The following is a 24,092-nucleotide window of genomic DNA, read 5'->3' as shown; positions in this document are numbered from 1 at the left end:
ATAGAGATTCTACCCCCAAATCCTCATCTCTAGGGCTCTGGACTCTGGATAGAGATGTCCACGTGTATGCTCACTTACCAGACAAGCTCAGCTACCCTCATCCTATCACACTGATAACTTCTCTCTTTCCCCACCACCAGACAGTCCCTTATCCAACCATCCATCCATCCCTCTGCATTACCCATTAACTATATTCCAAACAAATATATAACAGTAAAAGACATATTTCTTGTCAAGGATATTAAACTAGTCAATCTTGTCCCTAGGCCAAGCAAATGACAAAGAGTGTAAACAGCCCCTCTCCATTGCTTCCCTGTTCCTTCTCACCTCCAGAGGGGCCTTCCTAGCCACCTTTTTTTTTTCTCATTAGATCTTCCCTCACTTTGTTCTTTCTATCTATTGTACTCATCACGATTGTAAATATACATTTATTGGTTTTCCATAGTTATATTTTTTTCTAATTTGTAAGTTCCATGAAGATAGGCTCCAAAGCTGTTTTTATACCACAGATTATGTTTGGCAATCAATGTTCTTTTGAATCAATCAATTCTCTTGAGCCACATATCTTTTCTCAGTGTAATATAGGGAAATAGATGCTAGACTGAGATTAGAATATCTGGACTCTAGTCCCAGTCTAGCCAATTCCTACTGAGTGGTCTACTGTATGTTACCTTGCCTCTCTAGGTCAGTTTCATATAAGGAGGAGATCAGACTGTGATGCTCAAGAGGGAGGAGGGGTAATCAAATGTATGTGTTGGAGGCAGATATGTAAATCAAATCAGTCTTCATTTTACAATTTAATAAAGCAAAGGATTTCCACCAATACTTGATAAAAGACCTTTTAGATACTGTGATTAAGCTGACAATAAACCAACAACAACAAAATATCACTTAGGGGTTATGGGTTACAAAAGACTGAGAAAATATGGGTTTCTAATTCAAGTAGTCCATGGTTCAATGGAATGGCCCATGGGATGGAATAAGATACCAAGGATAAAAAGTAGGGTTCCAGGACAGTTTGTGTTTCTCTTTGCAACAAGTGTCTGAATCAGGATCAAAACCAGTCATGTGCAGAAATGGAAAAGATCAGAGGACAGGTCATGAAGAGAAGAAAAGTGGTACCCTGCCTCCTAAAGGCACCCTCACTGGGCCAGCAGAGAACAGGGCTGGGTGGCTGATGGCCTCAGGAGCCACTGTTTAATGCCTGATTGAAGAGAGGGCAGAATGGGATGAGAACACAATCTCCAGATCAACAGCTCAGACCTGTTTCTTGGGCAGAAAAATTGCTCCCTCACTTCAGCTGCAGTCCTCTCATCTGCAAAATCAGGAAAACAATAGTAAAACTTCCTGCTAGAAGTGGTTGGGGGAATTAAAGGAAGTCATGTTTGAAAGCACTTACCCTACTGCTAGTAGAAATCACTTCTTTAGCTCATCACCATCATTATTATTAAATTTAGTCATTCGAAATAAGCAGGTGATAACTCGTAAAAATGTCCATGAAACTGAGCTAAACTCAGCCCTAAGTCCAACAGCTCCACCTGTGATCCTCGGCCAGCAAATTCAGGCTGGGAGAGCTGGCTTGAGAGCTGGGTCCACAAAAAGCCCTGGAACCCTGTGATTCCCTGGAATGTCTTAATCACACCCCTGAACTTCAGACCCCTGAACTTCACAAAGTCTTTACTCTGCTAGTTATGAAGAGGCCACTGTTATGCTATGCTTCTCCTTTCAAAGCATCCATCACTTAATATAATTGCGTGGTTAGTTAAGCATGAAGGCATACCTATCTTGTTCATCACTCACCCAGTGCTTGTGACACACAGTGGGCCCTCAGTAACCGTTTGCTGTTGTTGCAGGAGGCAAAAAGAGGTGCTTTTCTAGAAACATCATCGTGTTTCAGTAAGAGATTCCATATGAGCATGCATGGTCACGTAGCCTCCATTTCTTGGTTCCCATTACACACCAGCTGGGCCCCTAACACCTCAATTTCTTCTGCTTAGAAAAATGTTCAAAGGCGTTCCCCTTCCTCCTGAGGCTCCCCATTCTGACTTACGCTGGATAAGCAACTTCAGATTGCTGAACAGCGATAAACAACACAGCTGGGTGAAAATTCCCGTGTCCCGAAATTCCTGGAAAACTGTAATGCACAGCAAGCACTCGGAACACACCCCCGCCCTAGTCTCCAGCCCAGCAGAGTCGGCAACAGGAGAAAGGCAGCCAGCAGGCAACCAGAACGCAACCTCCATTTCCTTAAGAAAGTATTTTGTTTTCTTTCCAAGCACCCCAGCCCAGGGCAGGGATAGAGAAACCACAAGTGGATTAATTACTAGCACTTACATCACTGGCTGCTGAGCCAGGGGCTTCCATGCCTCCACTGTGGGGGATCTGGTTCTTTCAGCTCACAGGGGCCAGAGTCAGAGGACTCTCTTCCCTAACACCAGAGAAGGGGTGTGGCTTTGAGTTGAGCATCAGTGCTGGTACCCCTGATAGTTCAGTACCCAACTCCAAGGAAAATGTAGCCACAGCATTTCAAGTTTAACATCCATAGTCTCAAAGAAAAGCCAAGTCCAAGTCAGAATGCCAACGTGCTGATCTTAGACAAGTCACCTCATTTCTCTGGGTTTATTTCTTTCAGATCATTGAGTCCTTGATTCCCATCAGATTCTAATGCTCTAGGAGCTTAAACTCCATCATGAGAAGAATATCCAAAATCCTTCAGGTTTGTCATTGATGCATGAGATTTAAGTCTCTATTTGTAGAAATTTTCTCAATTACCTCACTAAATCGAAGGTAGAAGAAAGGCCAATGTGAATGGTCTCTGAAATTAAATTATGTCATTTTTATGCCATTTTATTGTGTTCAAATGCATGCCCCAACTTCAACCAGGTTAAGAGGGTGTACTCTTCATTGTTTGACAAGTAAAGAACTTTAAGGAACTTTCTTTTGTTCCCAGTTTCCTTCTACATCTCTGGTCATCTGCTTTAATCTATCTCATGGATTCCTTTTCTTCTACTCTAATAAATATTAAGGTTCCTAAAGGTTTTGAGGTTAGTCTTCACCTTTCAATTATATTCCTTGCCTTGACAACCTTATCTGTGTGCAAGCCTTCCTTCACCCCCTAAAACAAGAATGCTAACATCTGGGCCAGCCCTGTCCTCTTCCCTAGCACAAACATTGCTCCTGCTTGTTTCTGCCCATCTCCCTGCAGGTGCCCTACAGGTTCTGAAGAGAAGTCAGGATATAGACAAACCAAATATGATTATTACCTTTATCCCACCTGTACCCCAAATCTGCTCCTCCCACTGACTTTCCTGTTCTAGTTATACCTATAACCAGGAAAGCATGTTACCAAAGCTCCTCCTTCCTCTTTTTAATAAATCAATAACAATTTGTAATAATGGCTACCATTCACTGAATTCTTACTATGTACCCAGCATTGTTCTAAGCATTCTATGTGCATTAGCTCATTTAAGCCTCATAGCAATCCTAAATGGTGGGCACTATTATTCCCATTTCACAGATAGTAAAATTGAAACACAGAGAAGTTAAGTCCTTGGCCCAAGTTTGCACAGCCTAGAGTGTATCAGAACCAGGCAGGCTGAGCCCAAAAACACTAAAAGTCACTGCCTTTCCAATTATTAAGTTTCTCTCTTAACATCTCTGCAGTCAGTACTTCTTCCATCACTACCCTCACACAGACTCTTCTCTCACCAAAACCACACAAAGTCCCTCCTGGCCTCCCAAATTGCCATCCAACCTATTGTGCAAACTGCCCCCAGAGCTCTTTCTAACATTGAAATCTGACTGTCAATACTCATCTAAAAAACTTCTGATGGCTCCCAACTGCAGAAAGAAATAATGTCCAAAATCCTTACATAGTGTTTAAGACCCGCCCCCGCCGCCCCACCTAACTCCTTCTTGTATTATTCTCCTTGGGCCTCAGTCCTTCAAACCAGCCACATTAACTACTACAAACTACTGGAAAGAGCATCCCACTGTTTCATAGGGCTGCCCCAAATGCCCCTTCTTCCAAGATTGCTAAATAAAGCTCCCAAATCTAGCCCAATAGTTTCCATTGTGGGATGTCTTCCAACCCAACCCCCACCCCAACCAGGGTGGAACACTCCTCATGAGCTACTCTGCAAACACGCTACCTGGTATATTAGCAGCGCCAATGTCTTTTGCACCTGTTGGCCTGACAGGCTTCCCAACTAAACCATAAGCTCCTCAAGGGCAGGGACCACACTGGTACATAAGAGGAACTCACTCCATGAATATTAGAAGAATGAACTTATTCCAATAAACAGAAGGCCTATTCCAACAATTAGATGATTATACATCACCAACTGCTTTGCTAATGTTTGAAGGTACTTCAAAGAGTTTGTTCTCTTACACATTCCAAACTTAAACCAGTAAATACCATGACTTTTATACTGAAAGAAGCTCTGAAATAGTAGTCCCAATAAACCCATCCAAAGTTGAAAATATCATAAGTTGAAAATGCATTTACTACACCTAACCTACCAAATATCACGACTTAGCTAAGGCTATCTCAAATGTGCTTAGAATTTACATTAGCCTGGAGTTGGGCAAAATCACCCAACACATTAGCGTACCAGTCATTTACCCTCATGATGGTGGGACTGACTGGGGCTACAGCTCACTGCCGCTGCCCAGCATCACAAGAGAGTATTATACTGCATATCTCTAGGAAAAGACCAAATTTCAAGATTCAAAGTATGGTTTCTATTTAATGCTATTACTTTCACACCATTGCATAGTCAAAGAAATCATAAATGGAATCACGTTAAGTCAGGGACCATCTGTATTAGTAACTCCCAACAGTGAGGCCTCGGAAGGAGGGAGTGTGACCACAGTACCTTCCTATGGGACCCTTCAAAATCATCTGGCCATGTCAACCAAGACCAACACACACAGGGCTGATGACAGAGTAGAGGCGCCCAACACACACCACTGGCATCAGGAACCTGAAAGCTGCAAGCCCCAAGGATGAGAAAACCAACAGTAACTATAACTGATTAAAGAGAGTGAAATGCAGATTTTAGTGGCCTCCAAACCTTTCTGACCAAACTCCCCATTAGAAAAAATAATTTTACTATGTTTTTCCAATAGACGTATATTTATTTATAAATAATTTGCATTTAAGCTAACCAGACATTTTCATTGTCTCTTTCCTACATCCCCAAAGAATGGCATTGAATGTGTCCCCTTTTCAAGGCCACTGATCTAGAGCATATCTTCCCACCCCCTGAAAGGAAGAGAATATATATAATAAAACATAAGGGTGGACCTGGCTGTTGAGATCCCAAAACCATGGAGTCCTTGTTTTGGAGGCACATACACACCAGCACCCACTCCTGACAGGTATCACTTCACCTGCTACACCCTTCCAGTGACTGGGCTTGACAAGGCTATGGATTTCATGGTTCAACAGCTCTAAGCATCAAAATTCTTCCTCTGAAGCTCTGATCCCTTCAAGTGCCTCACCCTGTAACCACTCCCACCTCCATACAGCAGCTCTTCCGATTCCCGCGGCCAATTATCCTGTCCCCAATGAGCCTTGTGTTCTCCAGGGAATCCACACGAGCTAATGGGGCCTCTCCATCTCCAGTGACGACAACATGCCTGCCTCAAACAGCCATTCCACATGCATTTACATGGTCCCAGGCTGGCTACTGCCTATAATTGTTACAGGAAACCACTGGTTTGTAAACAGCAACAACAACAAAGTCTTTCTAGTCTGTCCTCAAGTATATCAAACCAAGTGGACTGTATATGTACTTGACACAGATTCAATGAAAACTTTCCCAGAGTAAAAACACCACCTTTCCCATTAAAAGAGAGAAAGCTTTTCCAATGATGGTCCAGGCCACTGTGGTCCAAGTCATATCTGACCTCACTGATTAAATTATCCAACTGCCATCACTGAGCTCACATTCCTGGGGCCCTGCATCCATCCATCACCCATGTTAGGGAGCACATAGACACATATATGAATACAGACAGATGTGTATGCGTATAGAACATAAATGCACACTCATACAAACACACAATGTACTTTATTAAGGCAAGTAACATTTATTGAGCACCTGGTTTTTGTTAGATATGTGGCATTTAGCACCCAAGCCTATATGTGCAGTAATTAACAAAGAGAAACAGAGTTCCACCTTGATGTCACATCTTACAGTTTTCAAAGAGAATACCTCCTCACATACGTTCCTACAACAGGAACTGGGAAACCTAGCTGAGCTACTGCAACTGCATTAAGGATGTGAAAGCCAAAGGGAGCCAAGAGACACATTAAAATGTAGCCACTGGTTATATATTCTACTAGAGGGGGAAATAGCCTCGATCTGCATTAACACAAGGCTGAAAATTCAACATCAAAATAAGCAAACAGCAAAGTTTCTACAGCAGCTAAAACCCAACATCTTCTTCCCCCGAAGCTGTTACCACATGACTATGAGATGGTCAGGTCCACTTCCCAGCACATGTGGGGGGCCCATGGCAGGACAATGGAACCTCAGAGTAGAAGTCAGTGACTCTGAGCACATTTCAATGCTTGGATTCAAAATGATGTCTGTGGGCTTTGCGCTTAAAAGTAAACTATTTTTTAAATATATTTTTATTGATATCAGAGAGGAAGAGAGAGGGAGAGATAGAAACATCAATGATGAGACAGAATCATTGATCAGCTGCCTCCTGCACGCTCCCCACTAGGGATTGAGCCTGCAACTTGGCATGTGCCCTGACCAGGAACTGAACTGTGACCTCCTGGTTCATAGATTGACCCTCAACCACTGAGCCATACCGGTCAGGCAAAAGTAAACTATTTTAAACCACAAAATTATAGGACAGGTCTCCTTTCTTTGCTGTAGTGTCAGTAAAGGCACTGTCAATGGGAAGGTTGCTGAGAGGCAAGACTAGCCTTATCCCCTTTGGGGTGCGGGAGGGAATTCCAGTCTATGACGATATCAGAATAACATCCTCTAGCCCTGCCTAATCCCTCTCCCTAGGAGACTCCTGCCCAGCAGTGCCAAAAACACAGGATATCAGGGACACTTGGCAGAGTAGGAGCATTCCTGGACAGGGCTTATGCTTCCAAGGCCAGTTTCCAGGAGCAACTACCAATACTGTTCCATCCCATACCCTCATCTTTTATTTCAAGCATCCTGTTAGGCTTCTTAGCAAAATCTTGGTGTCTGTTGGGGTGTCTGGCCCTGGCTGCCAGGATGGGCTTGTCAAGCAAGTCTGATCCAAATTCCATTTTCCTCTGTTCCACAGCTTTCTAGAACTTCACATCTCATTGCTGAGCCATTAGAGATGTCCAAGGGGCTCCTTGGAAATTCAGAGATGCTGAAAGCTGGCTGTGTGTGGAGAATGATGGTACATCTTAGGAAATGAAATGCGGCACAGATTACAAAGCCAGAAATGGGCTAACCATGAATCTTTCAGAGTGCACGCTCCCCAGGAACAGAATGACTACAGTATGAATCACCTGCTTACATCAGACTCTCTTTCCACATCAATGCCTCCCACATTGTTTAAGATTAATCACAAGCAGTTAATTCTAAATAACTCAGTGGTGTGTGCACCGCTAGTGCCACAATACAGAATCCCTTATGAATTTTACCTTGACATGGGAGTTATTTCCTGCAAAGCATCATCCAAAAATGTTAGGACTCACCCACAAGGCCCACTGCAAAGGTCAGGTTGCTTTCATTAGAATGAGGACCCATGAGGAAGTGGCTGGGAAGCTGATTTTGGCCTGAGGCAGGAAGAGCTCACTCCCTGAGAGCAGTGATCAGAGGTACATTAGGCTGCCATGGAAAGCACCGAGCCCCCTTCACTGAAGCTGGGGTGGAGGGAACAAATGTTCAGTGGAAACAGGATAGGAAAGGAGTAGTTAGCCCCAGTGACCTTTAAAATCCTCTTCAAGCTTATTATCTCACTAGAGGCCTGATGCACGAAGATTCGTGCAAGAATGGGCCTTCCTTCCCCTGGCTGCCAGCACCACCTTCACTCCCACTGGAGCCGCCTTTCTGCCTTCCCACACTGCCCAGAGGCCAGGAGTGGTGTCACCATGGAGTCCCGCCTTTCCCCCCATACACACGGCTCAGTGCCTGTGTATGCAAATTAACCCACCATCTCTGCTTTGCATAATTTGCATACTCACTCCTGATTGGCTGGTGGGCATCACAAAGGTACAGTCAATTTGCATCTTTCTCTTTTATTGTGTAGACTAGTGGCTTGCTGCACAAAATTTGTGCACGGGGGGGGGGGGGGTTGTCCCTCAGCCCGGCCTGCACCCCTGCACCCTCTCCAATCTGGGACCCCTCCTACTGGATGTCCTATTGCCGGTTTACAGGGATCGGGCCTAAACTGGCAGCCAGGCGTCCCTCTCCCAATCCGGGACTGCTGGCTCCTAACCACTCACCTGCCTGCATGCCTGCCTGATTTCCCCTAACCACTCTGCCTGCTGGCCTGCTCGCCCCGAACTGCCCCCCCGTCACTGGCCTGCTTGCCCCCAAATACCCCCCTGCCAGCCTGATCACCCCCAACTGCCCCCCCGTGCCAGTGTGCTCGCCCCCAACTGCCTCCTTTGCTGGCCTGCTTGTCCCCAGCTGCCCCACCCCCCCCCACCCCCACCCCCCGCTGGCCTTCTCACCCCCACCTTCCCTCTTCACTGGCCTGCTCACCCCCAACTGCCTCCCTGCTGGCCTGCTCACTCCAAATTGCCCCCCCCTGATGTCCTGATCACCTTCAACTGACCCCCCCCCCGATGGCCTGCTCACCTCCAACTGGCCCCCTGCTGATCTGCTTACCCCCAACGGCCCTGCCCTCCATCAGCCCAATCACCCACAACTGCCATCCCCTCTTGGCCTCTAACCACCTCTATCTCAGCCCCGCCACCATGGCTTTGTCCAGAAGAACATCTGGAAGGTCTCCTGGAAGGTCTCCCAGTATAATTAGCATATTACCCTTTTATTAGTATGGATAGAGGCCTGGTATGTGAGTGGGGGCCGGCTGGTTTGCCCTGAAGGGTGTCCCGGATCAGAGTGGGGGTCCCACTGGGGTGCCTGGCCAGCCTGAGTGAGGGGCTGAGGGCCATTTTCAGGCTGACCACACCCCCTTCAAAGTGGGGGTCCCGCTGGGGTGCCTGGCCAGCCTGGGTGAGGAGCTGAGGGCTGTTTTTAGGCTGGCCACACCCCCTGGTGACCCAAGCTCCCAGCCTCTCCATTTTTTCTTTTTTTTTCTTTCAGTGCCTCCTTAAGTGGAGGCCAGGGCAGGCTGGAAGCAGGTATCTGGGATTTATTTATTTTCTATAATTGAAACTTTGTAGCCTTGAGCGGAGCCCAGGGCCAGCCAGGGCAGGCAGGAAGCTAGCTTGGCTTCCTCCATCACCGGGGGCAACCCAAGCCTCCTGCTCACTCCAGCTCTGTGGCCGCTGCCATCTTGGTTGGGTTAATTTGCACATTCGCTCCTGATTGGCTGGTGGGTGTAGCAGAGTGATGGTTAATTTGCATGTTTCTCTTTTATTAGTGTAGATGATTCTTCTTGTGTACCTTGGTTTCCAGTGCACCACACAGGGCAAAGCCATGACCAGGAGGCCATATAAATATCAGACCATCTTCTACACAGGTCATGGGATCTGTGCGTGCTTCATGCCGTACACAAGAAAAAAACTGAGAAGAGGTTCACAGAACATTGCCTCAACCTCAACTCCAGCCCTGTCTTTCCTGACCCAGATCAAGCAAATACAATGTGGAGTGACTAGTCTTTTAAGAATTCCATGGGTAAGAGCTTAACACCCTCAGAGCCCACTCCTCCCCATTCCCTGAGCCATCCAAGGCTCACCATGCCAGAGATAGAACCCCTTCTGGACAGGAGAGAAGCCTGAGAAAACAAAGAGGATTATGGGACCATAAGTGTCTGATGACTTTCCAGCTTTGCCAGCCTTTCCCAGTTTGGATCACGGATAAGTGATTTCAGCCGTCCCACTTCACACTTCAGGTACTTGTTTCTATTTGAAATCAGCTTATTAAGTAAATAATGGGACAATCACACTACACTGTCTCTATTCTCCAGGGGCTGCAGGCTGCATATTGTCAATCATTGCTGGAGGAGTGGGTATGGAACTGCCTGGAATGCACTGCCCGCTGGAGTGGAGACATCAACCCTCGAGTTGCCTACAGCCACTGGAGTACTGAGACGCTGTTCTCTGAAGGCTTTGCACCTGCAAAGGGGACCACTTCAGGAAAACCGAACTGGCAGGCGGGAGGCAAAACTGTCAGGAGAGGATCGGATGCATAGAGTTTCGAGGAAAACTTGAAGGCAAAGCTCCCCTGGGTCATTTTCTTAGCTACGAAGATACCATGCTTAAATAAAAGCCTCAGTAAAACCAAAAGGATCCTAAATGCATTGCACAGCTTAAGCTGGGAGCTTTAAGTTGCCTACAGCTCATGTCGCTGCCTCTCTTTCATCTCCACACCTCCAGGCCCTCGCATACCCTTGCAGAGTACAACATTTCCCCCGAAAGAGCTGAAAGCATTCACAGTTCCAGGGACCACATGCAAAGTCAGTTTTATCAGGGTGGCGCTGGGTGGTTTGGCTGGATGGCTGAGATCAATTTGTTTCTAAAAGCTGCCGGTACTGGTTCTTGAGTTTAAAAAAAAAAAATTATTATTTTTTAACTTTGGAAAGTACATTATTTAGGAACATTGTGGACATCAGTGCAGGTTTGAGAGCAGATATAGACAATGACACATTTAAAGGGGGCCCTGTATTGCTTTTAAATAGGTCACCCAAAGACATCAATTTCTGGAGAACAACAGCAGTAATGACAACCCACTGGCACTGTCAGTTCCCAGAAAGATCACGGAGACAGGCCTACAGAGCCACGCTGCCTGCCTCTCCTCCATCAGCCACAGCCTGTCACCTGTAACACAGCCCCCCACCGAGCCATGGCAAACCAAACATCCGTACTTCAGCTGGGAAAATCTCCAGAGGGAGCCTAGGTGTTCCCTCTGTTCAAACAATATCTGGTGCCTTTAAGTCTACTGCACACATTATACCCACTGGCTATCCTAGATGTCCTCCCATGCTTTCCCAAACCATATTCCTATGTGCCCTCCATCCTCCCTCACTCCCTCTTCCTGCCTTGTTGGTTATGAAGTGAAGGACAATTTGTCTGTGATGAAGGGCCATAGGTCATTGGGGGATCATACATACACCCAGAGCAACATTGCTGTCACCGGACAGCAACACATCTTCTTAACAGAGGCAGATCCACAGAGCTGGGGCTGGGAGCTTGTGACATTGGGGATTCCTTAAGAAAAAAAATTATAAATGCAAAATAAGGTAGAGGGCCTTGGAAGGGGCCCATGGGAGTGAGGATATATAACAATTTTAGTTTCATGGTAAATCCGCCTCTGTAATAATCCCCCCTTCTACACACACACACAAAGGAAAAGAGGAGAATAAACACTGAGGAAGGGAGTTTGGTTTTGTTATCTGTGGAGAGAGTCAGAAGGCAGCAGGAGAGTGAGAAGGAGTCTGACAGAGTAATCCCGGAGCTCCGTCCTTTACCGCCATGGTGCTGGGTACTTTCTGGCACCTGGGAAACCAGAGGTAAGTCTGCAGAGGTCATGCTGCCCGGTGATGCTCCAGTGTGGTACAGTTCGCTCCAGCTGCCTTGGGACCCATGGGTCCACCCAAACTTGTTTTCAAACCAGGGTCTTGAGGGTGAGAACTGAATGCTCAGAATCATTCCTTTCATTCTCTCTCACGCTCTCATATTGTCTCTTTCTCTCTGACTGGGAGGAGCAAGTCTCCTGGGACTGGCCTCACTGATAACCTCCTACACCAGAAGCTTGACATTTTGCTTATCATCAGCATCCAGGGAGGCAATGCTCCATTTCTCCATGGAGACACAGGCCACTTGTGTTAATTGAGAAGGGAACCTAGGAGCAAAAATAAAATGCCATGGTGTGGCTCTGGGCTCTCAGGTCTGAGCCTGCCCTCACACCTTCTACCCACAACAAGTTCAAAGGCACCTTAGGTTTGGTCTTCTCACCTTTTATGTGGGATGGCAAGGCCTGCCTACCTGCCCATCTGCCCCATCGGGTTGCTGTGGGGGCCAGAACACCTCTTTTACAGGCAAAGAGCTCTGAATATAGTCCAACAGGCACAACTCATGTTCAATGACCCCCATGCCCTCAGGCAGGGGTGAATGACAATGAAATTGGAGTCTATACCCTCCTTAAATCACCCTCCTTTGATCTCTGCCACCTCTCAAACAGAGATGAAGGAAAATGGCAGAGGTGGGCTGGGTTGGGGGAGTGGGGGAGTGGGGGCTGCTCAAAGAAAGCTTCAAACCTGTGAAACTAAATTGACACAGGGTTTGTTGTTATGCTCATCAAGAGACCAACAACCCGGAGTCAGAACTTGTTCTTTCCCATCGTCTGTGCTTATAACTTTATATGTTTTGTCTCATTTCATGCTCTCAACAACTCCATAATGTACAATTTCTTATTATCCCTGCTTTGCTGCAAGGCAGGATGTACAGTGGTTAAGACTGTGGGGTCGGAAGCTAGACTGCCTAGATAGATACTAACACCAGCTTGGCTGTGACCTTGTGTGACCTTGGATAAGTCATTTAACCTCTTGTCTCTCTACTTCTTTATTCTCAAAGTGTGACTAACAATAAAGAGTGTCAAGAGTGGTTGTGAGGATTACAAGAGCTAATACGTGCACAGCAGGTAATACAGTGCAGAATGGAGTGAGTGCTCTATGATTGTTAGCTATTATTATTATTATTATTATTATTATTATTATTATTTGATGAGGATAATGAAGCTTCCAAAACCTTCTCCAAAGACATACAAGTTGTAAGTGGACAAGCCCAGATTTAAGTCCAAATGTTTTCACTCCTGAGCAATGCTCTTAACCACTACACTAAACTTTGTTCAAGTCCCAGATTCCTCTGCTCCTCAGTTTCCTCATCTGTAAAATGGGGCTAGTGAGGATTAGATTAGACAATGCACATAAGGCACCTAGGATGTCAGGCACATGGTAGTAGTCAATCATAGTAATAGTAATAATATCATTATTACTTTTGTCCAAGAAAGGGTACTGACCTTCAGAGCCCTGTTCAAAGCCTCTCTCACTCTAGACCAGGGGTGGGCAAACTTTTTGACTCGAGGGCCACAATGGGTTCTTAAACTGAACTGGAGGGCCGGAACAAAAGCATGGATGGAGTGTTTGTGTGAACTAATATAAATTCAAAGTAAACATCATTACATAAAAGGGTGCGGTCTTTTTTTTTTTTTAGTTTTATTCATTTCAAATGGGCCGGATCCGGCCCGCGGGCCGTAGTTTGCCCACGGCTGCTCTAGACCCATCTTTGGGGCTTCACTGCTCTGGACACCACCGTGGGGCCAGTGACTATAGGGCAATAGGAGTCATTAGGGAGTGCACTTTAGTCCCATCCTCCACACCCCACCTCTTCTGCCTGTGAAGGAGGGAGAGGACCCAGCTGATGGGCAGCTGCCCCAGGAACTGGGAGCCATCTTTCCAGGGCAGCCTGCAAAGGGAGCTAGGGGACTTGAGGATAATTAGCCCCCAGCACTGGGCCTGTGGTGTCTCATTACCAAATGCAAATGCAAGTTCATGTGCCACTCAAGGCTCCTGGCAAAATGCCTGCCGACCCTCAACCCTGGACTGAAGCATCACCCAGACCCACCCCCTGCAGCTGGTGTGCAGGCCCTGCAAAGGAGGAAGGCTGTTCTCACCCCATTGAGGGGGAACAAGGAAGAAGGGTCTTATTTCTCTGAAGGAGGCAGAGATGCTATGGGGGGAGGTGTAAAAAATTGCTCTTCCCTCAGCAGTTAAAAGAGGGATTATTGGAGCAAGTGGCAGGCGGCTGCTCTGCCATTTAGCATACAGCATACCAGGAAATTTCATTTGGTAATCAGGAGGAGAGGAGGAAAAAGGAGCAATCAGACCCCTATTCAGGCTCCATTTAGTGACAGCCCCTGCTGGCTGGGCTGGTCCCAACCTAACGCCTGAATGCGTGGGGCACCATGTCTCAGAAGCAGCAGTCCTCCTTTGTGTATGTTTTAAGGCCTTACTTCTGTGCTGCGGGCTCCATACCAGGGAGAACGATTCTGAAAGAAGTCAGCCTTTACTCTCTGACTACTCAGCACTCCCCTCGGCCTCCCACCCCGCAAGCCTTTCAGGAACACAGATTAGGAACAAAGCCAGTTACAATTCTGGCAGGATGTACACTGGGAAGGGGGAGGGAAGATGATTGTGTTTTTACACGTGTCCAAAACAGGAGGATCCAGCTGTGGCAATCAATGGTACTCAACTCCAGCATCCGATGTCTTTGGCCCTTGTAAATGCTCAGGTAAGCATCTTCTCTTGAAACACCATTTCATCTTAGTTCTGGCTTTGAGAAATGGGGGCAAAGTCACAAAATTCTCAATAAAAAAAGAAATGATTAAAATTAACTTTCAGGAAGGCATACCAAGGCCACACAGTGGTATTAAGCCATCAATCAAACCAACTGGTATAGGCTGTCAGCTTCAGACAGTAGGAGGGTTGGGGGAGTAGACTAATGGGCACCATACGACAGTGTGCTTGTAATAAGGGTCTGGCCCCTGTCACCAACACTCACCACTATACTTCACTGTAGGATCCCAACACCTAAAAACTTTATAGCTGAGACTCAAGACAAGCAACTTCTGGTTTGTACACCTACCCATGTCAGCAGAAAAAAAATAGTTGGCCCAGGTACCAAGATTTGGGAGTTGAGATCAACCTGTGAGGCCTTCTCCATCTTCCCATGGCCCCATCCCACCTGCAACAGGCTGACATCATGCTAAATGAACTCTTCATGGAGATTAATACTGAAATTTATACACCTTGGATATGAGTTAGTTCTTCATGACCATAAGATTGCTGTGAAATTCAATACATGCACATTCATATTTTTTTAAAAAAACAGCTAACTTTAAACTCATTTCAAGGTAATGACAAGCTCTCAATGACACATGAGGGAGCTTGGGATACCTCCTCATTGTCTTGTGGGCTTCAGGGCTGCCCATAATCGGACAGGTTGTGCTAAACAAACACCAGGTGACTGTGTTGCTCCTTAGCTTAACTAAATTCCAAAGCAGATATCTTTCATTTTAGAATCAGTTTGAATTGTCTGCCCTTCTTCTATCCTCCAAGAACATGACTGAAAAGGCAAGATTAAATGGCAACATTAACAAAGCTGAAGTTAAGCCCCGAAATATTTTATTCATAAACATAACACCGAGAAGTAAAAATTTAGTTATTCTTCCTTCCATCATGTGCCAGAATGTGCAACATGACCATAAATTACATTGGGAATCTCAGAATGAAATCTTCCCAGGAAGGCTATGTGGAGTTGGGTCTGCAACTAGAGCCAATAGCCTTTCAGCAACTAACAGAGAACACTGTGTCTGGAACCTCTTACCACTAGGCCCAACTCTCCCACAGCAACTATTTCTGGTGCCCTCTGGGTTTTAACCAGAGAAGACACCAACAGGGGATGAAAATAGCCCAAAGCCCATAAAAGAGATATGCTTTCTTCCTGAAGGGCAACATGGAGACGTTTTGGAGCCATTGAGGCATAGAAAACCAGAGGCCAAACAAACATCAACCCCGCCGGCATGCTAGGAGCTAATGGACCACAGAGAGGGCCTCCAACAGGCCCTGACCACATCCATCTGAAGCTGCAGGAGCCCACTCAACTCTTCTTGCTCTTGAACTGCTAAAGCACAAAGTACAAAATGAATCTTCCACACCAAATGCAAGCCCTCATGCAATGAAAGGGTAGGGCTCATCCTACACATTGGGACAATCAGATGCCTGGTACACAGGACTGACTGCTGGGAATAAGTCCCCTGGTTTCAGTTCTGTGACCTGTACAATGTAAAGGGGAAAGAGGGAATGGATGCATCCTCACTACCTGCTTCACTACATTATCTTGAGGAAAATGGGTAGGCAATTTTTTAGGCTATTTATCTTGTTTTATGCAGATATGCTTGACACTCAGCAGCTGCTGTGATGTTTTCCCCCTTAATATGTTACAGGTGAGTTTTCCCCATTTACTCTAAAAATTAACTGTGTGTAGCGAGAACAGATACTCTCCAAAAGCCTGTGATGCATTTCTGTGATTGATTAGACATGATGACAATTACCGGGATCAACAGGCTCCAAGTTATCAACAGTAAATTCTAATACTTCCCCAAGAGCTGCCCTCACCTCAACCTCGGCACGGCTCTGTTCCAGGCCAACCAAGTGTTCCTCTTACTAAACAGTTTATTTACTCTATTTACATATCAGGGGAATAAATGATCTAAGCTGTTTGCTTGCCTTCTACCAATAGAAGTATCAGTCCATCGCCACGAGATGATCTCAACCCTGTAGAAAGAACTATTGTTAAAATATACATATTGCATTTAGCTGTTAAAAATTGATCTTCAATCTGCTTCAAAGAAATTCTGCTATTGGTCACACACCAAAACAAAAAGAGAGAAGACTAATTGTGTACATACACAGTATAGAGATTCTTCCTGCAGAAAAGTGCTGATCCAGACCTGCCCAGAGGAAATGAGTTCTTTTTAAACACGCAAAAAAAAAATGCAATCAAGTATAATCAGCAAGTTAGCAACACACTTGCAAACACCCTGGTCCCTAGAAAGGAAGAATGCCAGCTTTCAGTACAAGTTCTGAGAACTGAACAGATCCTTTGGGCGAATGAAAAACAAGTGATCATGTCAGCATCTTCAGGCAGGACTTTCTCCAAAGCCAAGACGCTTTGGAACAGCAGTCAGCTCCAGAAGGCACCTGCTTGTGAGAAGTGCTTCAATAACCATATTCCTGACGTGGCTTTGTGGGTTCGGGTTGGCTTGGCCCCTGTTCCCCATCCCTTTTTCCAGTGGGTTCATTGTGGGGTGAGGGTAGGGGGAACAGAAGCCAGAAGAGATGACATGCATGTCTAGCATCTGCCTCGCCTGTAGCCCATCCAAAGGAAGGGAAATACAATGCCCAACCCAGTAGAAGAAAGAAGCAGCAGAGACCCAGAAACTCCCCTGTGATAGCCCATACCTGACCTACACAGAGGCCTCCAACAAGACCCTGAAAGTGTCCTAGTCTCCAGTATGTATCACCTGTGAAATAAATTTAGCTTTGATTTTAAAAATTGTTTAAATAGCTCCTAGTAACTAAAGTTCTTATCAACTACAACCGGCTTTGGGGGTTCAGCTCTTCCTGAGAAAGTTTGAGGAACACCTGCAGAACCATTTCTCATTAAAAATCTCAAGGTAGTGGGGCCTCACCTCAAGGAGATCCTGAGTCAGTGCTAAGACACTTACCTGGCACTACTGACCTGACCTCACTTAGCCTGCTGGTTCTGCACAATAGAATCGCCAGGGAGCCTCAAAAAATATACAGATGTTTGGATCCCACACTCCATAAACTTCTGAATAAATTGTCCGTGCTATGAATTTTTAAACTCCTCCAGGTGATCCTATTATGCAACCAAAGTTGAGGATGTCTATTATGCCCTATACCATCCCACACCTTCATGAAGAGAACAGCATGAAATGATTACACAAACATCTCTAGAAGAATCCAGGGTTTAACTCCAAAAGGATGAGAGTAAATGTAACTTCCTTGCCTCTTCCTCATCCCAACCTCACCACACACACACCCATATGGCCAGTTCTCATATACTTGGTAATTTCAGTGGTCCTTCCTATTGAAATCTAGGCCTTTAGTGAGTCCAGGAATCTGGATTTTAAGTCAAGCCTGGGCCACTTCTCAGATCTAATCACAAATAGTCAAAATTTGATGAATAAGATGAGGGCAGCCTTGGGCATGAGTCCCTTCCTCCCTCTTCCTGGGAAACTGTAGTTGAACTTGGGATGTTCTCCACGACTATGCTAAGTGTTGCCAGCTCTCTCAGAGGCTTGGCTGGACAAGGGTCCTTTCATGTTCTGTGCTTTCCTGTACCGTTCTCACACATGGAGAGGAGAGAACAGGAAAGAAGAACTTCATATGAAAAACCCTAGTGCTAGAAGGAGGAGGCAAGACAGCCCATCCCCAGATGCCTCATCCATCCTCTAGACGCCTCCCAGAATAGTGTGAGAGGAGGGGCACGGTTGAAGGACTGGATTTACATAGGGGTCAAGCATGAACATGCAATCTATCCACCCTAGTTCTTCTTTGCACAGGCATTCCCTATGCTGTGGATTATAAGGAGGAAGTAATGGGAAGTTTTCCACCCATCCCTAGGGGTCCAATTTTCAAGGAATCAGGAGGGACAGAGATAACCACTTTGCCAATTTCTATTGATTTCTTGCCCTGTGTTGATCCTGCTAAGCTGTGCTTGGGTGGAAGGAGCTGAGCTGGGCACAGATTCTACAGTTACTTCATCCAGCCCTTTGAGTATAGCCAAATATTGAGTAAGAAGCCCAGGATTGGGTAGCCAGGATTCTCTTTCTGCTGATAGCTGATGGATTTTCCATTGAGAGCAAGCAAAGGATTTTCACTAGCTCCTTGGGGAAAGGACCGGATTATCTAACATGCAGCTAAAGATGCACTTCAATGGAATGGCTGGTTTCTACCAGGGCTCTTGGCCTTCACCCAACTCACTGAATAGGAATAAGGAAGAGGGCCTTACCTTCGGAGCAGAGCTTGCCACCATAGCCAGTGGTAGAACAGTCACAGGTGGGATGGCCATCCAGGAGAAAGCAGATCCCACCGTTTTCACAGGGACGGTCGCCGCAGGGTCCCTCAGCATCCAACTGGACACCCTGGCTCCCCAGAAGCCGAGGCTCTGAGTTGCCATACTTGAGATCCAGGATTAATCCCTTGAAGCCAGGCATAGCTTGTACTCCCTCCAGGGTCAGGGCAGAAGGTCGTATGTCTGCAGGGACTCCGCCCAGGAACAAGTCACTAACCACCTCCATGTAGGGCCGCTGGGGCTGCAGCTCCCCAGACCGGCCCTCACCATCCAGCACCAGCAGCGTGCTCAGGCGGTCACGGCTCACCATGAGGAAATGCCAGCTGCTGTCATTCACCTGCTTGTCGGACAGCACAGCAGTCTCAGTGCAGTCCATGCTGAGGCGGAGCTGCACGCGGCCATCCACCAGCGAGAGGCAGAGGAAGTCGCAGACGCCGCCATCGTCCAGGTAGAGGAGCAGCCCCGTGGAGACATTGGTCTTGAACTGGAAGCTCAGGTCGCTGCGTGTGCTGGCATCCCAGCGGAGGTAGCGGGCCCACTGGTTGGGGAGGCCCATGAATTCTAGGCCCAGGCATAGCCCCAGCAGGGACCCCAGCAGGACGCTGGCCTTCAGGGTGAAGAACACGGAGTGTGTAGTGAAACTCATCATGGCTGTGGGGACCAGACAGAGCCCAGAGGAGCAGACAGCCAGGGAACCGCCCTCAGGGGATGATCCCCCTTCGCAGAGAAGGGAGAGAGGGAGAAAAGATGGGTTGGGGACAGAGAGCACACAAAAGGAAGAATCACACAAATATTGAGAGGATGAGGAAGGAGGAAAGTGAGATGGGCACAGGAGCAAGAAAGGGCAGCCAAAGAGGAGGAAAGTCAGGTGGGGGCACTGAGGGTCTGAAATGAGGAGCAAAGTGTCTTTCTCCAAGAAAAGATCTCAGCTATCCATGTGGATCCGGAGGCCTTGATTCAAGGAGGAGAAGGTAAGTGGTGGGTGAGAGCCTTCAGCAATGCACTCCTCCCAGCGGACCCCCAAATGTCCCAGCCAGAGAGGCCAGGGAGAGGGCTGGGATCCAGGGTGCCGTGATGGAGGAGGAGTGGGTGGTGAGGTGAGCCAGGTGACAGGTAGAAACAGGCCAAGGATTAGTCCTGAAGATCTTCCTCTTAGCAGCAGGGGGCTACGGGGAGAGGGGCAGCTGGAAGCTGAGTGCGCACACAGAGCCTGGCCCTCAGCAGAGAGGATGCAGACTCAGGCTTCATGGTGTGGGCCAGAGGCAGTCCTGCCCATAACCTGCTTCCCAGGACTCCTGCAGGAAGAAGTGGGTGGGGAGAAAGGAGAGAAGGAGAGGAAGATTAGGGCATGTGTCAGGAAAATATTGCATCCTAGCTCACAAATATGGTTGGATTGTGAGCCTGGTTATTCTAGTGATTCCCACAATGCTTGGTGCTTCAAACTGGACAGAAGACCAGGGTTCTTCCAAAGCCTTTGCAGGACCCCCAGCTCAGCTCCTAATAATGCACTCAGTTTTTCCACATGCAAAAATAGCATAAAACCCCCAAAGCCATATCAGCACATTTGTACAATATTCATATCACAGGGTCACATAGCCAAAGTTTATTTTTAAAATAAGTGTTAACTTATACATTCAAACACACACACATAATTTTAACATGAAAATGACAGAGGGTTTGGTTTTTTTTAGATTTTTTCTTTTCCAACTTGATAATACTTGGGTGTAGGCGGCCTAAGACAGATTCCCACCTTTAATTTTTGAAAGAAATATTTATAAAAATCAGCGCAAATACATTAGAAGATGAATAATAAGCAAAAGAATCCTTATCTCTTACTAAATGGTAGGGAGAAAGGTCAAAATATGTGCTTTAGGGTCGAGTTTGAATACTAGTTCTTGTATGTGGAACTTTAAGCACATTTCTTAACCTATTTGAGCTTCTATTTCCTCATCTGCAAAGTAGAAAAAATAATAGCCTCTTTACCAGGATTGAGAGAGGATTAAATGAGATTATGTATGGGAAGATCCTAGCTTGAGGCTATAACATAATAGATGCTCAATGAACACTAGATTCCTTCCTTTCTTATGTCCAGATAGGAAGGGATGAGAAGAGCAGCCATTGATGTATGATGTATGTATGAGTGCATATATCTGTGGAGTGGGGACAGTATATTAAAACACAATTTTTTTTAAATTATGAAAACTGCAGAATGGACAACAAATGAATAGTTAAGGAATGTTACAGACTTAGAGCATGTCATGTGTGTTATATACTGGTTGGAAATGCACCAGCATCCAGTCAGGAGAGTGATCTGGTTCCTGAAGGCAGACTCTGGCTGATCTAGCTGAGTGGAGATGCCTCTGTTCACATGAGAGCAATGAGTGTAATTTCCAAGAGCTGTGCAAGTTGCTGCTTAATTGACATATTTGATAATTCACCATGGTCTCTGTCAGACCAGTACTGTTCGCTATTTTAATGACGACCACATTAGCAAAGCTAGTCATTACCCTGCTATGAAGAGGAAAATGCTGTTCTTTAACCAGGAACACACACTTATTTCCACTGAACAAACAAACCCAATCAACAAGAGGCTGACTGAGCCCATTAAGAAAAACATTTGTTCTATAAAAGGTCTTGTCCACACATTGTGTTCCCAACTGTGAAATGGGCACCTCCAATGGTGCAACAGATGCTTAACTTGAACATGGACACAGTGATATGGAGTGCCACTCATGCAGGCTGGTGAGAACCAACTGTTAAAATATCAGAAATTTTTGAGCTAGTCAATGTCACTTTGGTAGCATGAAGTCAACTGTGCTAGGAGCATTCACACATGAAAATAGGCAAACACCACAAATCAGAGTCTTTGGGAAGGTTTGATTTAAGAAAAGCCTTGAAAGAGGGTAAGGGAACTCGTCATGTAAATATCATAGAAGAATGTTCCAGAAGTAGTAGTCCATGCAAAGGTCTTAAAACAAGAACAGGCTAGTACGTTGGAGGCTGGTGCTATTGGAATGGAGTGAGTGAAAGACATGAAGCCAGAGGTGACTATCAGGAGATGACACATGGCCCAATCTCTTAGAATGTGCTCATTGACGGGAGGGATGGCAACCAAGGCAAAAGGCAACATCCTAGGGGAGAGAAGAAACCCTTGTCCTGAAAAGGGGGCACCTTCTGGGCTCAATAACTGCCACATCTATGTATTTCCTCAAATAAAATTATTGATAAGGGTTCAGTCTTGGAAAATGTGCTCAGAGGACAGCTGCTCCCCTTCCTCCTCTTTCCAGTCATACATTTGATTTAGAGGTGGGGGAAGCAAGGCAGGTTTGATCATAAAATACACGCCTCTCCCAAGGGGTACCCCAAGCCTGAAATTATTGATGAGCTGAGCATGTAAAAATCATGTCATACATCATGAAGCCCATTGTGTGTGAAACCAAGAATCTTGGTAAGTGCTTTCACAGTGACACTATCCTAGTGCCCCTTGCCCATTTAGACCAAGGAGTCCACTGGCTGACAGGCATCCTTAGGGGGAGGCAAGGACATTCAGATGGAGGGCCCAGTATTATAGATGAGCAGGGACATGGGAGACCCTCTAAATGAACAGTCCCCAGAAACTTCTTGAGATTGGTACTATCAACTCACCCCTGGGCCTCTGAGAGTCATTATTTGTCTATAAATTAAATGACTTGCTCAATTCAGTCTGTTTATTGAGCTCTGATTCCTTCCAGCCACTGCTATATCAAAGCAGAATAAGAAACCATTCCCACCCTCAAGGTCATCAAAAAGTAGTGGGGGCAAATGTAGACTAGAGACATGAAGCACAGCAATGAAGAGCCCAGGCTAGGAAGCTTGATGGGGAGCTCCCTGAGGCAGGCCTACTTCACCATGGTGCCTGCCACAGGACCTGGGCATGGAGTGGAAGCTCAGGGAACATGTGTACAAAGAATAAAGCATGAAAAGAAAAGCTGAAGAGAATTCCTGGGGATCAATTGACTTCTGCTCCATGACAGCAACCCTGAGCCCCCACACTTCTCTGGATGCCAACTTCAGATGGCCCCAAAGGGCAATGCAGCACAAGCCTAGTGATCTGGGGAAACCCAAGAATTAACTAAGCTGCCCAGGAACACTCTCCTGTGCAGAGGATCATGGGAATTTACCCAGCCTGCTCTGGGGTGGCCACATTGTCCTGCCTGCTGACCTTCTCTCATCTGATTCTCTGTCCTTCCCTCAAGCCCAGCATTGGAGGTACCAACATTCCCCTGCCTGCATTGTGGGGGATCAGAAAGTCTAAGGAAAACCAAGCTTTCTTTCCTACAGGGGCCAGGAAGAATCTGATTTCAAGACTGGTGACATCAAAATTGGGTTTATCTGGTCTTCACAGCCTTGGGGCTGCCCACATTCTCGCCTCCAGCCCTTCCATTTATTTCTTGGATTGGGAACATTCCAGTGGCCACTGGGAAATTGCCAAAGTGGCCAAAAGCTAAAGATCCCCTTACATTAAGTATCACAGGTCTCAAGCCAATGGCTCCTTTATCCTTTGGCCTTCCTTAGCCCTTTAATGGGCTACACCAAAGCTCAGGAAATGGGAAAATGGGAGACAGAAGCCCTCCCCACCTAGTCATCCAGCTGCCACCTTCTCTTGAGCCATAGGCTGGCCCAGGTAGCCACGGGTGTAGCTGATTTGCCCCAGAGACTGCATGGACTATCCAAGCTGGTGCAGAAGCTCAAAAGCAGTTATTTGTTGTGTGGAAATCTAGCAGGAGAGGAAACGTGAGTGACATTATCTAATTGCCAGCTAATTTACATAATTATTGAACAGCATGCTTTTTATGTGGGGTTAACATCTTTGCTAATGTCTCACTATCCGGCTGCTTAGGAGGCAGGGCGACCCTCACAGGACTGACACGTGGGCTATTTACCAAGGCATGGTCCCCTCTCTCCAGTTCCTCTGTTCCATTGAGGCAGACCCAGGAGAAAGTCAGGCCTGTGCCTAGAACCAGGATAGATGTTGAAGGCAGATGACCACTCTCCTCATGCCTAGCCCTTGCTGGTATGCCACAGGACCCAGACTGGACTTGCCAGCTTTTCCTCTAGCACTTTTTAGTAGTGTCCCAGGGCCAGAAAATCTGCATAATGGCTCTTCATTGGTTTTACTTGCCCCCCTTTCACTACATCCCTGCTTCACTTTGAAAGTAAAATGATTTGCACCAGAAATCTCAATCCAGGTCATTCAGTTGGGGTTCATCTTAACCCCAGACCCTACAATCCAGTTTAGCCAATTATCACATTC

The 24,092-nt window shown here is 46.4% G+C and overlaps 1 protein-coding gene across 3 annotated transcripts in view; it reads right to left on the bottom strand.

Annotated features, from left to right (window-relative positions):
- Nucleotides 1-20,089, bottom strand: part of NRXN3 (neurexin 3) — a 1,487,454-nt gene extending 1,467,365 nt beyond the window's left edge. For all 3 annotated transcript variants that reach the window (XM_036314379.1, XM_036314362.1, XM_036314372.1), the window contains exon 1: nucleotides 18,737-20,089. In XM_036314379.1, the coding sequence (XP_036170272.1) occupies nucleotides 18,737-19,448 (712 nt within the window). In that variant the 5' untranslated portion in view covers nucleotides 19,449-20,089. The remainder of the gene's footprint in view (nucleotides 1-18,736) is intronic.
- Nucleotides 20,090-24,092: the final 4,003 nt, after the last annotated feature.

The sequence above is a fragment of the Myotis myotis genome, unplaced genomic scaffold (assembly GCF_014108235.1).
Source record: "Myotis myotis isolate mMyoMyo1 unplaced genomic scaffold, mMyoMyo1.p scaffold_m19_p_1, whole genome shotgun sequence".
Classification (NCBI taxonomy): domain Eukaryota; kingdom Metazoa; phylum Chordata; class Mammalia; order Chiroptera; family Vespertilionidae; genus Myotis; species Myotis myotis.
Note: the sequence above shows the minus strand (reverse complement) of the source record. Positions and strands in the feature narration are given on the sequence as shown.